This window comes from Balaenoptera ricei, chromosome 6 (assembly GCF_028023285.1).
Source record: "Balaenoptera ricei isolate mBalRic1 chromosome 6, mBalRic1.hap2, whole genome shotgun sequence".
Lineage (NCBI taxonomy): Eukaryota > Metazoa > Chordata > Mammalia > Artiodactyla > Balaenopteridae > Balaenoptera > Balaenoptera ricei.
Window position 1 is genome coordinate 87,733,681 of NC_082644.1, and position 15,275 is coordinate 87,748,955.

General features: G+C 47.8%; 1 protein-coding gene across 11 annotated transcripts in view; it reads right to left on the reverse strand.

Moving 5' to 3' along the window:
• FBXO10 (F-box protein 10) overlaps positions 1 to 15,275 on the reverse strand; it is a 72,466-nt gene that overhangs the window by 22,418 nt on the left and 34,773 nt on the right. For 10 of the 11 annotated variants that reach the window (XM_059925094.1, XM_059925092.1, XM_059925098.1 and 7 more), the window contains 4 exons: positions 12,126 to 12,947; positions 7,442 to 7,591; positions 4,785 to 4,921; positions 15 to 85 (listed from right to left, as the gene is read on the reverse strand). In XM_059925094.1, the coding sequence (XP_059781077.1) occupies positions 15 to 85; positions 4,785 to 4,921; positions 7,442 to 7,591; positions 12,126 to 12,947 (1,180 nt within the window). The remainder of the gene's footprint in view (positions 1 to 14; positions 86 to 4,784; positions 4,922 to 7,441; positions 7,592 to 12,125; positions 12,948 to 15,275) is intronic. The other variant, XM_059925091.1, reaches the window with a different exon arrangement.

Below are 15,275 nucleotides of genomic sequence, written 5' to 3' on the forward strand. Positions count from 1 at the left end.
AGTCCCACCCCTACCTGTGATGAGGCCTCTGCCATTCTCATTCACAGCTATGCCGGCTGCACTGCCCTTGAAAATGTGGTTCCGGCTAGAATGGAAGGAGAAGACAAAAGGTGAGACCAGACCAATGTCATGTATCAAAGACAAAGCCCATCCAAGGTGCCTGCCTTCTTTTGTGGGCTTCCCAGATGACTCAGGTCCACAGGGGGATGAAGCACCTCCTCAAGCCCCAGAAGCCAGGCAGTTAACAATCTTCAGTTACCACTGACCCCAAACAACCTACAACTATGCCACAGAAGCACATATCATTATATCCATGTCTCTGCAGCCTCTCTGGACTGTTATCCACATATAAACACCATTTTATTATTTTATTTTATTTTTTATTGACGTACAGTTGCTGTACCATATTATCTTAAGTTGCAGGTGTACAATATAGTGATTCATGATTTTTAAAGGTTATACTCCATTTATAGATATTATAAAATATTGGCTATATTCCCTGTGTTACACAATATACCCTTGTAGCTTATTTTATACCTAATAGTTTGTACCTCTTACTCCCCCACCTCTATATTGCCCCTCCCCCCTCCCCACTGGTAACCACTAGCTTGTTCTCTACATCTGTGAGTCTGCCTCTTTTTTTGTTATATTCACTAGTTTGTTGCATTTTTTTAGATTCCACATATAAGTGATATCATACAGTATTTGTCTTTCTCTATTTCACTTAGCATAATGCCCTCCAAGTCCATCCATGTTGCTGCAAATGCAAAATTTCATTCTTTTTTATGGCTGAGTAGTATTCCATTGTGTTTATATACCACATCTTCTTTATCCACTCCTCTGTTGATGGACACTTAGGCTGCTTCCATATCTTGGCTATTGTGAATGATGCTACTATGAACACTGGAGTGCATGTATCTTTTTGAGTTAGTGTTTTTGTTTTCGGATATATACCTAGGAATGGAATTGCTGGGTCATACGGTAGTTCTATTTTTAGTTTTTGGAGAAACCTCTGTACTGTTTTCCACAGTGGCTGCCCCAATTTACATTCCACCAACAGTGTACAAGGGTTCCCTTTTTTCCACATTCTTGCCAATACTTGTTATTCGTATAAACGCCATTTTAAACAAATGTCATCATGGTGCACGATCACAGGTAAAGTCTTGGTAGTGTCAAGAATTTCTAGGAGGCTGTGTTAAGCTTGTTTGGGAGTGATTTATGTCCCTGAATCAGATTCTGCCTGTAACAAGCCTACCGTCTTCTGTTTGTATCCAGCAGCTACTCTTTAGCTTATTTTCTGTTAACTCAGTTGCCTATCCACTGAATGAAAACATAAAATAATGACATGCCTTATAAGAAGAAAATCAGATTTTAAAAAGCGGGTTTTAAGAACATCAGACAACACATATGTGAAACCCCATGGGCTGGGCTACACACAGCCCTACTACCATGGCAAGGCCTCATAAATGAGTTCCTTAGAACCAGACACCTGAGCATGTTAAAGGACGTGCATTTCTCTCCGGTCTCTCTACCTTGGTTTCTTGCCTGTAAATACAGAGCCAGTCACACCCAGACCCTAGCAGAACTGGGTTATTCCTGGAGCATACAGATTTGCTGTTTGTTACTTTTACTACCAGGAATGCTGTGTTCTCCTTCCATACTGGAGGGGCACCGGCCCCCTCTCTTAGGAGGTGCCCTCCTACTTCCTACCATGCATGCAGTGGAAGGATTTAGATCCAAATATTCACCTGGCTCTTCAGAGCCTAACACAGGGCCTGGCTCCTCACAGAACCCCACTGATTAGTAGTTGGCTGATAAGTCTTCCCATCTCCTAGGGCAGGGTCCAAATGGTTTACTTCCTTCGGGGGAAGTCAAATGCCAACTGTATCTGCATTATGTGTTTGGAGTAGAACAAGGTTAAAAACATCCTTATGTTTTTATTAAGACAGATCTGAAGTATCTGCTTTGATGTGATTACAATTTAATCAGCTGATGGTTACTCTGGGCTTCTAGAATTCAGGGTCAGATGCAGTCCCTGGGCAAGGCACGCCTCATCCATATTTCTGAAAGCTGTGCCATAGCAGCAAATGCATGAGTGGTATACTTTTAATACAAATCTCACTTACCTTCAGAAAGGATCCATGGCCACTTGGAGAAACATGTATGTGTGTGTACATAGGGTGGGCAGAACAAAGATAAAAGAGGTATCAGAAAACAGTAGGAAAAGGGGACAGATCATTGTTCCAAGAACCAAGGATGGGATATTAACGACAGATGAGCCAGTCTGAGTCCTGTGCTTCCTTGCAGCCAAGGCAAAAAAAGAGAAACACCACAGGTTATATAACTCACCAGCAAAAAAATATGCTGTGGTTTGCCTTATCTAGGCCACTTCAGGGATCTCGAAATTCATTCTGTACCCTCCCACAGATCCCTATCCGCCATCACAAAGAAACATAAAGGAAAAAAGCACAACCTATTCTCTCAAAGCGACTGCTTTAAAAACCCAAGACACTGATCTGGTTGTAATATTCCTTGCTCAAAACCCTTCAACAGTTCACCAGCACCCGCAAGTTCTGGGTGTATGGCTGCTGTAACAAATTACCACAAACTTAATGGCTTAGAACAACACAAATTCATTACCTTCCAGTTTAGGAGGCCAGAAGTCCAAAATGGATCTGATGGGGCTAAATCAAGGTGCCAGCAGATGTGTATTCCTTCTGGAGGCTCTAGGGAAGAATCTATTTCTTGTCTTTTCCAGCTTCTAGAGGCTGCCCATATTTCCTGGCCTGTGGCCTCATCACTCTGACCTCTGCTTCTGTTGATACATTTCCTTCTCTCTGACTCTGACTCTCCTGCTTCCCTCTTCTAAGGACCCTTGTGATGACACTGGGCCCACCTGCATAACCCAGGATACTCTCCCCATCTCAACGTACTTAGTCACATCTGCAAAGTCTCTTCTGCCTTGTAAGACAGCATATGCACAGGTTCCAAGCATTAGGAAATGGATACATCTGGAGGGCCATTATTCTACCCACCACACTTGGTATTCGAGGTCCTCCATGCTCCAGCATCAACCCCACTTTGTAGGCTCATCATCTACTCAACCCCCCCGGGCATCACATGCCCAGACATAACACCATATTTTTTACACCATTTCCCCCGGACATACCCCAAATTTCACTGCCCCAGGCCCAGAATGCCTTTTCTATGGCCATAAAATCCACCTCATCCTTCAAGCACAACTCAAATGTCAGCGCCCCACGTGCCCTGCCCTGACTTGCTCAGCTGAAATTGTGGCTGGGCTCCTTCTGCACCTGCATGAAGACCTATAAAGCATATGCTTTGGTGAGTCTTCCCTCATGGCTCCTGTCTCCAGAATGAGACTGCATGCTCCACAGAGCAGAGACTATTTGTACACACTTTTTATACTGCTGTCCCTTTACATGGAATAAACCCTCCAATGTGTGTTAAATGAATGACATGCATACATGCAAACCCATACTCTTATCTTAGGGCAATAATGCAAAAGATGGAAAAAGAGCTCTGTGATCACTGTTTTCAGTAAGCTGTCTATAACAGTGAAAAAATAGACGCCTAGCAGTAATAGGTCCCACAAGCCATGCGGCGTGGCCAAAAAAAAAAAAAAAAAAAAAAAAAAAAAAATCCAGAGGAACAGTAATAGGACTGATTCAAAAATGAGGGAATATCAAAACAATGGAACAGTTCTGAAACTGTCCAAAGTGATAAATACAAAGGTCCTGCAACAGCATGGAAAAGTACACATGGAATAATGCAGGGAAAAACTCTCAGAATACATTTGCTAAACATTAATGCCAGTGATTTTTATAAACTGCAGACATAACTATGTGGGTCTTCTACTCAAAACCTTAACATTCAAGCTGCAGTGACCAAAGGACCCAAGATTATCACGGACAGTCCCAACTTAAGATGTTTTATACTAATGTCACAACTTGTGTCAGACTTTTTCTCAAGCGCCAGTGGGCCGTGTGCTACCCCTGAATCTGCTGCACTCTGCTGCTTTACTCATGCTGCTTCCTTTACTAGGAATGTCCACTCCCCATCTCCATGAGAGTCCAAGCTCTACCCATATTTCAAAGTCTAACTCCAATGCCGCCTCCCAAATGAGGCCTCCCACAGCCCCCTAGTCAGAATGATTCCCCCTCTCTTGGTACCACTTTGATAGTATTTAACACAGTCTGCGCCATATGACAGATGAGAAGGCAAATCCATGGCCCCTCCCACCTACAGCTTACACCACTGATTGATCACGGCATGCTTTCATGCTGAGGTCAGATGTAGCCTCCAGATCTTAATACAGCATCCCAGGTAGCCACAATCAACTGACCAGAGTTGTCAGGTGAGTTGAAATCTCTATGCCATTCCTATCTTAGCATTATTTCTGAGCACACATGTCCTCCAGACTAAAGTAAGCTCCTAGGGAGCGGAGTCTGCCCTTGTTTACCTTTGTTATCATTATTAGAAGTGCTCAGTTATGTTTGCTGAATAGAATGGCCCCACCTAGTTAACTGGAAGGAAACACAGACACAAAAGCACAGAACACAGATGCAATACCACAAAAGGTTGTGTGACTGAGGTGGGATTATGGGTGAAGTCTGTCTCTTCCCTGCTTGCATCTGTACAGTTGTTTTCATAAACAAAAATGGTTTCAAATGAAGCAAAGACAGAGAGTAGGGAAACACAGAGATCAGAGAGGAAAGAGGGACCATGGGTGAGCAGGATGGTCTGGGTACAGTGGCACATACCTCACGACTGGATTTCCGTGGTACAGGATGTAAATGCCAGCCTCCTTGTTTGAAAAGATTTGATTGTTCCGGATGATGCCTTTCCCATTGCCAAGGACAACAATGCCAGAGCGAAGGCCGTGGTGGATCTGGTTACACTGCAAGTGAACATGAGACACCACAGAAGGCAGCTCAGACACGCCACTGAGAAGCAGAGTGCTCACTGCTGCCCCACAGCAGGGCCAGGATGAACCAGCAGAGAAAACTACATTGCTGGAAGATCCCTAGCACAAAACAAAGTGAATGGGCTTCCCTGGTGGCGCGGTGGTTAAGAATCCACCTGCCAATGCAGGGGACATGGGTTCGAGCCCTGGTCAGGGAAGATCCCACATGCCGTGGAGCAACTAAGCCCACGCGCCACAACTACTGAGCCTGTGCTCTAGAGCCCGCGAGCCACAACTACTGAGCCTGTGTGCCACAACTACTGAAGCCTGTGCACCTAGAGCCTGTGCTCCACAAGAGAGGCCACCACAGTGAGAAGCCTGCGCACCGCAATGAAGAGTAGCCCCCACTTGTCGCAACTAGAGAAAGCCCGTGCGCAGCAACAAAGACCCAATGTAGCCAAAAAGTAAAAAAATAAAAACAAATAAATACAATTTTTTAAAAAAGAAACAACAACAACAAAACAAAGTGAATGGACGCGGCCCTGCCCTCTCTGCACAGGTGCACACATTGACACCTATGAGGGAGACTCCCAAGAGAGGAGTCTTCCCCACCCAGACTCTTGGTATGTAGTTATGCTGGCACTTACTGCTGAGGGCTCCTGCCCTTCATCTGCAATGCACACTACTGAAAATTTCTGAGCCTCCAAAGAGTTCCCAAAACACACGATCATTGGCTAGGCCATGTCACCCCAGGGCCCAGGGCGCCCACCTCTCAGGAAGGGGGCAGTGCCCCAGTACATGGGAACTCTAAGCGCAGTCCCAAGGGGCCACCCAGGGAAGGAGTGGGTCATTGGCTTCTAGTCTTCCCTTCTCATTCGGGGGGGACCTGTGGAAGGTACAGCCCCAGGGAGCTTAGGTTCCCATGAGGCATGAGGTCACCAGAAGGTGTACGAGCTACAAGGACCCTTGGAGATTTTCATACCGTGCAAACAGGGAAACAGGCCCAGGGTCATATAGTATGTTTGTGGCAGGGCCGGATCTGAAACCCAGTTTTTCTGTTTCTCAGTCAGTTAGTTGCTTTTGGACAGTGATGAAAATTTTAGGTTATAATAAATTATAATAAAATTGTTTCACTCTAATTGCTAATTTACAGCCTAAATACAATCCTATATTTAAACCAGAAAGCTAGCTGTTTCTCTTCCAAAATGATTTCACGGAAACAAAGTTCTAGTTTGCTTTAAAGTGTTTCATGCTGCAAGCTCTCCTATTCTTACTCACTTTTCAGATTTTCCCCTGAAGGATTTGGCAGACTCACCAGGGTAACCGCTGCCTACAGAAGTCCCTCACAGGGTTGAAAAGCACAAGGAGAGAGGTGTAAGCAATGGTATTTCTATCCTACACTGTTTCACAAAGGCAGGTAATACTCCCTTCCCCCTCCACCTGCTAAACTGTCCTGTCCCCCCATCCCTGGGAAGGCGAACTCCTCTCATCTCTCTGGCAACAGTGGCAATAATTTCCTAAGCCAAGGCCATGCATCAAATATCAGTTGTATGGCAGAAAGAGTGAGAGGAAGGGGCTGGCAGAGGACACTGGCCAGGCGTGTCTCTTGAAATACAGTTAAGAACTTGCCTTTCTCTGCATTTGCAAGGGCAGTCTAGATATACTGGGTTAAGAACATCCACCCTGAGTCAGACTGCCTGGATTCAAAGGCCAGCTCTAGCACTAGACGTGTGATTTAGGGCAAGGTCCCTAGCGTCTTTGTGCCTCCGTGTCTTCACCTATGAAATGGGAATAATAATAATTCTATCTCACAGGGTTGTGTAAGAGTTAAACCATGATTAAATAAATATATAACAAGTGCTTAGAACAGTATCTGGCATATAATAAGCACTATGTATAGGATGGATATTATTTTTCCAAGCCCATAAAAAGTCCACTATGTTTCTCAATTTCTGGGAAACCTGTCTCTCAGAGAAGTCCGGAGCAAAACTATGGGGCAGGTCTTTCACGTCACTGGTCTCATATTCTAGGATTTTAAGTGGTTTTCACACTGGCTAAGATCAAACTCACTATGGCCTCACGATACCCACGAAACAAGTAACCTTCAGAATAAATATCCTATGTGTCCTTTTAATAGTAAAGAATGAACTAATTTGGTGTTTTATTTTTGATCCAAGTGTCTTTCATGGCAGACATATCTTTATTCTTACCGAACTCAAAGCCCACAAGAGCATATCAGGGCTGAGGGAGGGAAGGCCCTGTGAATTTCCCTGTCTATCCAGTCCTCCTCCTTGCTGGGGAGACTGCAGGGACGTACGTGACTTATGCAAAGTCACTCTCAATACATGGAGAAAGAGACCCAGAGTCACAAGGACACACAGAGAAAAGGGCAGGAACTACCTGCAAACAGGAAGCAACAGGAATTCAAGATGGCAACATTTGCTTAAACATCCTCAGAAAAGGTTTCTGAGCACCAAGAGCCATCCTGAAAGGGCAAGAAGGTGGAGGAAGTACCAGAATGAGAGGGTTGGACTTTTTCCGGATGTCTACGCCAGCCTCTGCGTTGTCGTAAATGTTGTTGCCAGCGATCAGGCCTCCGCCCTCCAAGCGAAGAAAGATGCCTGACGCTCTGCAGTGGTGAATGTGGTTCCTGAGCATGATGATCTAGGCAGAGAAGAGAGAGCCATTCATTTTCCTGTCACAAAGGTATTTTAAAAAACTGCTTGGGGAATACCTGAGTCTTCCTTCCCGTCTGGTCCGTGCAGTTCTACCTGATACCACACCAGCCACTCTCCGCCATGTGCTCGTGAGGACTGAGCCATTTCCGTGTCCTTCCTGGCTTTGCCCTACAGGCACTGCACCAACCTCACGCCAGTTCTTTACTAAAACCTGGATGGAAGCTTGGCCCTGAGCTCCACATTCACAGCCTCTGAGCAGGATAAATAACTGGATGATGGCATGGAAAGGATGCTTAGAGAAGGTGTGATTTAGTGGTCTGCAAACTCTACGTGCAGTGCAGTTACATGAAGATTTCCAGGGGTCCAAGGGCATAGCTACTTTGAATGGAATCGAGTGCCAGATCCACCACTTCCACATGTGCCTTTGCTGAACTTCACCTGCCTGAGGAAGCACCTGAGGGTAAAGTACCTCGTAGGCTGTCCTCTCCCACCTTCCCTTTTGCTTTCCACTTTTAAGACAAATACCCATTCTTGCCCGCTTTGCATCTCTCTTGCTGTATTATTATCCTGGGGTGGAAAAACCAATGGAACTCCAAGCTAAGAGACAATTACAAGTGTTGGTATAAGATAAAGAAGCCTCTTTAAAACAAGGTACCATAACTCAGTAAACAGCTTATTACGGGGATGCACTGCTACTTACATTCTCTTTTTAGCAATTCTGAAAATCTAGAATACATATTGTTTTAAACAACTATGTATTAACAATGAAATGCACTACGTTAAGGTAAATTGTGTACTAACAATAAACACTGTACTACATTAGGATAAAACTCTGGGAGGGGTAAAGTATAATGGAAGTACAATTTCAAGGAGAAGCTTTCTGCTTAGGATGGGGAAAGTTGGAAAGAGCATTGCTCCCACACTTACAACAAGAAGATACAAAAACATAACCTTTCTTGAATCCATCAGCGAGCTGAGGTTGCAGGACAACCAACTAGCCTGGAATCTAAGGGAAACAGGCACCTTCAAGGACATGAGACGTGAGTACTTGTTTGTCTGAAAAGACACAGATGCCATACTGGCCAGTAAGAAGAGTTCAGCTAACCGTTTCCATGAATTGTTAAAGGCCAGTTGTGAACTAGTGAGAGCACAGAAGCCCCGGGAGCAGCTGCATCTATTCACTTCTCCATGGACCTCGCCAGGTGCTCATGAACAAAGACTGAGGGCAGGACGAGAGACGGGAGACAGCCTCCCTCCTGGGGGGCACTTGGGGGAAAGTACAGCCAGCCACTGTGGGAAAAGTACTGCCACTGTGGGAAAAGCACTAAGCCCCTCCTGGATTTTTCTCCCCTAACTGTCCCAAAGAACAAGCCTTAAGCAGCTGGGGGAAGGGCAGCAAACCCCGTGGCTCTCAAAGGAGGGAACAGAAAAACAATAAACCCTTTACCCCTCAGGGAGGTGGGAGGAAAATATCTTGGGCCTCGATCATTAGAGCCCCCCTAGTGCTGGGGGGTGAGGCAGGACCACTGAAAAGGGCCTAGTGCCAAGGTCCTAAATCCACCGACACAGCACCTTCCTGAGACTAAGGATAAATGCCGACACGAGAGGCTCCCTACCACCCACTGTGCCACCAGGCTGGCCAGCCAGAGCCATGGCAGTGGCCTGCTGCTGGGAGGGGCAAGAGCACGGAGGAGCAGATGCAAAGGGAAGACCTAAAACAGAAAAGCCCACTGGCAAACCAGCCAAAGAAATGCAGAAGGAATCGGGAGCCTGTGGTTCACTGAAGGTAATCGTAAAAACAAAATCCAAGCGTCACAGAAGAGGCATGCCCATTCCCACACATAAACACCATTTACCTCTGTCTCCACCGTCTATACAAGATACCTCACTTCTAACTAAAAATTATCAGATACCCAAAGAAGCAAGAAAAAAAAATCATGGTCAGTGATACTTTTATTCATTCCCTCTGCCAGCCTCTACCCTCTCGGGAATGTTCTGGAGGGCAGAGGTAAGGCGGCTGCCCTCTGGCCACTGGATCAAGGCCTTGCTCCTGGCCACAGGGACCAGCTGAGTAAGCCGGCACTCCTGCCCACAGCTCCCCACTTGTATTAATGCCATTTGATATATGTGTTCCCGAAGCTGCATACTCATGAGACACCATGGGTTGTTTTAGTCAAAAGCCAGCCAAAATCAGCTTTTCAGGTTCCTTTTTGGAGACTCACTAGGAGTAGTTGGCTGCACAATTCCTGCCACAAGTTCCCTGGGGGCAACAGTTCCAGAGGGCTACAACGAAAGCTGTTTAACTTTTTGTCTCTCCTTGTCCATGACTCCAATTACCACCTGCTCCCAAGTCTGCACGTCAGGGCACATCTCTCTTCAAAGCTCCAGCCCTACGTAACCAGATGGCACCTCTGCCTGATGTCACTGATGCTCCAAACTCGACGTGCCCAGAACCGCACTCAGCATCTTTCTCTCCACATCCTAACCTTCTCGGCTTCTCAGTTCCTGCCTTTGCCTCAGCCACTCGCACCAGAAATCTAGGCTGCATAACCTCGACCACTCCCCTCCCGAGGTTCTCCTCGCCACCTCTCCGGACTGCCCTGTTCCTCCTCTCCATGTATGGACCCTAATCATCCACTGCCCCGCACTGATTGTGTCTCCAGTCTTGTTCCCCTCCACTCCACTCCACACAAAGCTGACAGAAGGAGCTTTCCAAATGCGGATCTGACCACAATTCTCTGCCTAAAATCTTGCAGTGTGTTCCCACTGCCCTCAAGACAACTCCCATCTCTCTGACAAGACACCTGCCCCTGAGCTGACTGACTCCTGCTGACTAGCCCTCACCTCACGCTCTGGCTGTTGAGGTTACTCGCGACTCCCTGAGTGTCCTGTGTCCTCTCTATGTCTGGGCCTTCCTGCATGCCTCCTTTGCCTCACAGCTTCACCCTGCCAACTCCTAGTCTTCCTAGACAGCTTGGCCAGGCACCATTCCTCTGGGAAAGATTTTTTTTTTAAGTCTTAAAAAAAAACACCAAACACATTTATGGAGTACTTGCTATGCACGAGACACACTGCTAAGCACTTTATATATATATGCATATATATGACCTCAATCAATCCTCACCACACCTTGGAGCAGGTAGTATCATTAGTCCAAAGGGCATATAGCTAATAAGGGGCAGAGCCAGAATATGACTCAGAAGCCACACTCTTAATTAACTATGCAAGGAGGAAAGCCCTCCTTGAGGGCTCACCCCAGATCCTTTCATCGTGGTCCCCCTGAGAGCAAAGCTGTCACCCACCCCTTTTATTTGACCTTTACCTTTTATTCTCTGTGCATAGCACAGTTTTATATTGTGTTTTCAGGGTAACACCACCTGAAATCCTCTTTGGAAATGGGTAAAATACAATTAAGATGCAACTGCTATTAACCATTCTAGAAGCCTTCAAAGACCTGCAAGACTCACATGTGACATCTGTACAATGCCCTTCAGTTTTCTAAGTGCTTTTGCCAATATTATGGCACTGGGTCCTCACAAACCCCCAGTCGAAGAGGTGGGGCAGTATTTCCATTTCACACGAGAGGAAGGTAACGTTCACAGTGAATTAGAGGAGAGGTGAGACTCAAACCTAGGAGCTATGTCATGCTTCCTTCTAAAAGGCCATGTCTTTCCTTTTAGAAGCCTTTCCCATCCTGAGCTGCTACTGTCCTGTGGTGCCTGAGGGGGTTGCAGGTACGAGGCGCTGACGGCGTGCAGAGCAGGATGACCCATTCTTAGCAGGAAGTCCATACATCTCAACGGGGCTTTCTAGGCCCTGGGCAAGGTGGATTCTGCTTACCTCCCCTGCTCATTTTCCAACGGTCCCCACCACACTGCTGAACTTGGCCTCACATCCAGGCCCCAGCACAGGATGTCTGCTGCCCGAACCCTCACTGTGCACCTCCTTTTCACCACACGCAGCCCATTTTCCTTGGTTCTCTTCTCCTCATCCTACTCAGCTTCGACATCTCCTCGTCTGGGTAGCCTTCTCAACTACCCGCACAGTTTGGATCACAGGCAGCGATCACGTCTCCCAAAATTATCTTGCATCCAGGCTAAAGAGCCCTTGTTCCTTCTACTAGGAGTTGGGTGACATATTTGAGAAGCAGCATAACATATCAGCATAGTGAAAGGAGGTGGAAGACCTGGGTTCTAGTCCCCATTCTGTTTGGCCTCTAACCTGCTGTGTGATCCTGAGTGAGTCACCTTCCTCCCTAGGCCTATTTCACCTTCTGTAAAATGGGAAGAATAGTTTCTGCCTCATCCAAATCAGATGATGGACATGAGGCAAGTGTGTTTTATAAGCTTAAAAGAGGATTTTTTAAAAAAATGCATGCTAGCACCATCCAAGCCCTCCTGCGTACAGCCACTGAAGCCCTCTCACCACTCAAAAATCATGTTCCTTGTGACCCAGCGAGGCCTCATGGGTCTGTACAGTAAGTCTTATGACAGCACCTTGTTATTATGTATACATCGCACCTTGCTATTATGTATACATCGCACCGCGTAAGTCAGGTTCCGGAAGATGTTTCCTTCCATCTTGGCTCGGCCATAAGAGCAAACGAAGACGCCTCCCTTCCCGTCCCGGAACAGGCACTTGCGGATGAGGCAGCCCTGCACAGAGCTGGCCAGCGCCATGGCCTCCCTGTCCTTCTGCAGCTCCTGGTGTAGTGAGTTCAGCACCAGGCAGCTGGGCAGCTGGATGGATGCTCCCGGCAGTGGTGGGCCCAAAAAGGAGCCCCCCAGGACCGGCCGCGGGCCCTGCACTTGGTAGGACAGTCTGTACGTGAGCTGGTCCTCATCCTCATCCTCACCGCTGGGACTCAGGCCTCCATCACTGCTGTCTGGGGTCCGGGCCACCCTTTCCCCATCACTGCCCACCTCTGCCTCCTGTGAGCCAGCCTTGGGGGAGCCAGTTGCTGGGCTGGTAGGGCTCTGGCTACCCTCAATGACAATGCCACAGGTTCTTGGGCTCCAGGCCTGGTCCCTGCTTTCCAGGTCCAAGGACATTAAAGAGTCAGAGTCCTCTGTCGGGAGCACGCCAGGAGAGGACCTGATAAGCCCTAAGAGATGCGTGTAGGCCCAGTTGTTTTCTGAGGACGGGTGGCCCTCAACAGTCACAGAGTTGTTTTCACTGCCCACGAATTCACAGTTTTCCAGGACACACAGGGGCACATTGTGCAGAAAGACATGGGTGTTTTTGAAGGTGCAAAACTTCACTTGGCAGGTGCCCGGGCCATGGACCTGGATGTGTCCATTCTCAAAGTTGCAGTTGTCAAACTGGACGTGACCTGAAGTTGTCTGGGGAATGAAAGAGAGAAAGTGGGTGTAACAGGGATAAGATCTGTTTTGCTAGTCAGAGCTCTAACTGTTCTGTAAGGGGGTGGCACCTGGAAAGGCCATCTGTCCTGCTGGTCATGTTCCCTTCCCCACAGGGCAAGGGTCTTGCCAGCCCCAGGAGGAACCAGGAGCTGCTGTGCATCAGAAGGAAGATCATTTGGAGCTGCCTGCCCTTCCCTCCTTCCAATCCCAAAGGGCAGGGGACAAGAATGGAAACGGATAACGGCAGAAAAGTTCACTTTCTGGAGCAGCGCCTTTCCCCAAACCCTCAAATCTCAAGTAAATTCCACCAGTGCTCATGAAGCGCTTAGTGAGAATAAAGAGTTGGGGGGGGGTGGGTAACATGGAGAAGGGGAAGATGCTGAATGCTCAGAGGGATGCTGGGTGAAATGGAATCGACACGTTAATACTGGAGATGAACCAGGAGACCGTCACTCAAGGGAGAAATGATGGAGGAGAGCTTTGGATTCTCACAAACACAGGAACTGGCTGAGATGTGAGCCCAACTTTACCAAGCCCTCTGATGGGTGAGGGTCCCACGTGGTGTCTCAGTTACACGGAGACTGTGTCCCACCAGGTGGTGTTCCTCCGGGTCTCTCCTTCCAAAGCACTATCCCTTCATTCGAATCCTCCCTCGGCCCTGCGAGCCTGCCTCCACCTGAGCCTGCAGCCCTGAGGTTCACCACATAGGCCAGCCTGGAGTGTGGACTCAGGACAGAGCTGGGCAAAGCTGGAGGGCTGACAGAGGCCAGGGTGGGCGAGGAGGGGCTGAGCTCTGCTGGGGCTGGGCCAGCAGTGGGAGGCCCAGACACAGGTGCTGGGAAATTCTGCGTGGGAACTGGTGCTGGTGCAGAACTACGGCAGGAGACAGCAGGCCACGTCCCTAAAGAGGGGGACAAGGTGTACTGCCGTGACCAGGTGAGTGCCCTGAGCAGTGGCTAAGAGTGCAGGCTCTGGGGTCCAGCTGCAGGGCCCAGCTCCCAGCTCTGCCTCTTCCAGGTGTGTTATCTTGGATAAACATCACTTCTCTAAGCCTCAGTTTCTCTCTGCAACACGGGGCTCACGAACTAACAAAGCACCAGGCACGGAGCCAGGCACAAAGTTGGCACGTGAGGAAAGCCAGCTGTTATCATCTGGGGTCAAGGGACGTGGAGAGCAGAGAGTTCTCTGGGGTGGGGGTACTGCTCGGCCCTACAGAATAGCCCACCTGAGACCCTCAGCCCTCCAGGCCTGACGGAGAAGCCCAGCCACTCCGCATTCCTGAAGAAGAACTGCTTCTGGATTCCACGCCAAGCTCCATGAGATGTACCTGAACCATAAAATGAGGTAGTAGTGTCTCATGATCCCATTTAGTAATCCTTGGACAATTTTACATTCTCTAGCAGTGACCTCCCTTGACAGCTTGTCCCAGAACTTAACTCCCCTTAACCTCTCTAGTTCTTCCCTATGGCTAACCTAACTTTTTCTTGCTGAAATTTAAGTCTATTTTCTCTTACTTGGTCCTCTCTGTAGAAAAACCCCGGCTCTCTAGAGACGCAGAGCCATCGCTAAGGTTCTCCTCAGAAGTCATAAAAAACGGCTGTGAAGTCACCCTGGCCTTTGCATTTTTCAGGCAAGGTCATCCTAGCCCCTTGTCCTGCTTTTAGTTAAAAGACAAGCATGGACTGAGCACTAATATATGCCAAGCACTAAGCCAGATGGTGGGCTGGGCTACAAAGAAGTCTACGGCCAGGACCCACCCCTTGAGGATCTGCAGCTGCACTTGTGAGGGGGAAGTGGAGGCTGAAGAATAAATGACTATGAAATGTGGAAGGTCTGGAAACGAACCGCTCTTCCAGATCTGCAGATGAGCACAGAAGGACCCCATCGGTTCTTCTGAAATGTTCTAAGTAGCAAACAGCCTTTTAAGCTTCCAGGGAATGCAGAACAATGTAATTTCAAAAGTGGTTAGACTCAAAGGCCTGGATTTGAGTTCCAACCTCACTAATTATCCACTTGAGAAAGTTACTCAGCATCTCTGAGCCTCAGTGTCCCTCATCTGCAAAATGGGGACACACCTACTCTGTCTACCACAACTGTTTGTTGTGGGGATCAAATGAGGCCACAGATGGAAAGTCATCTATCTTATGATTACAGGCTTTGGACCCTACCTCTGTCCCTTACAAAGTCTGAGACCCTTGTTGAGGCTCCATTTGCTCATCAATAAAGCCAGCTGACACTACCCATCTTAATCATGGCTGTAAAGTACTTGGCTGGCACACGGTAAGTGCATCATAAGTGATTGGTGGC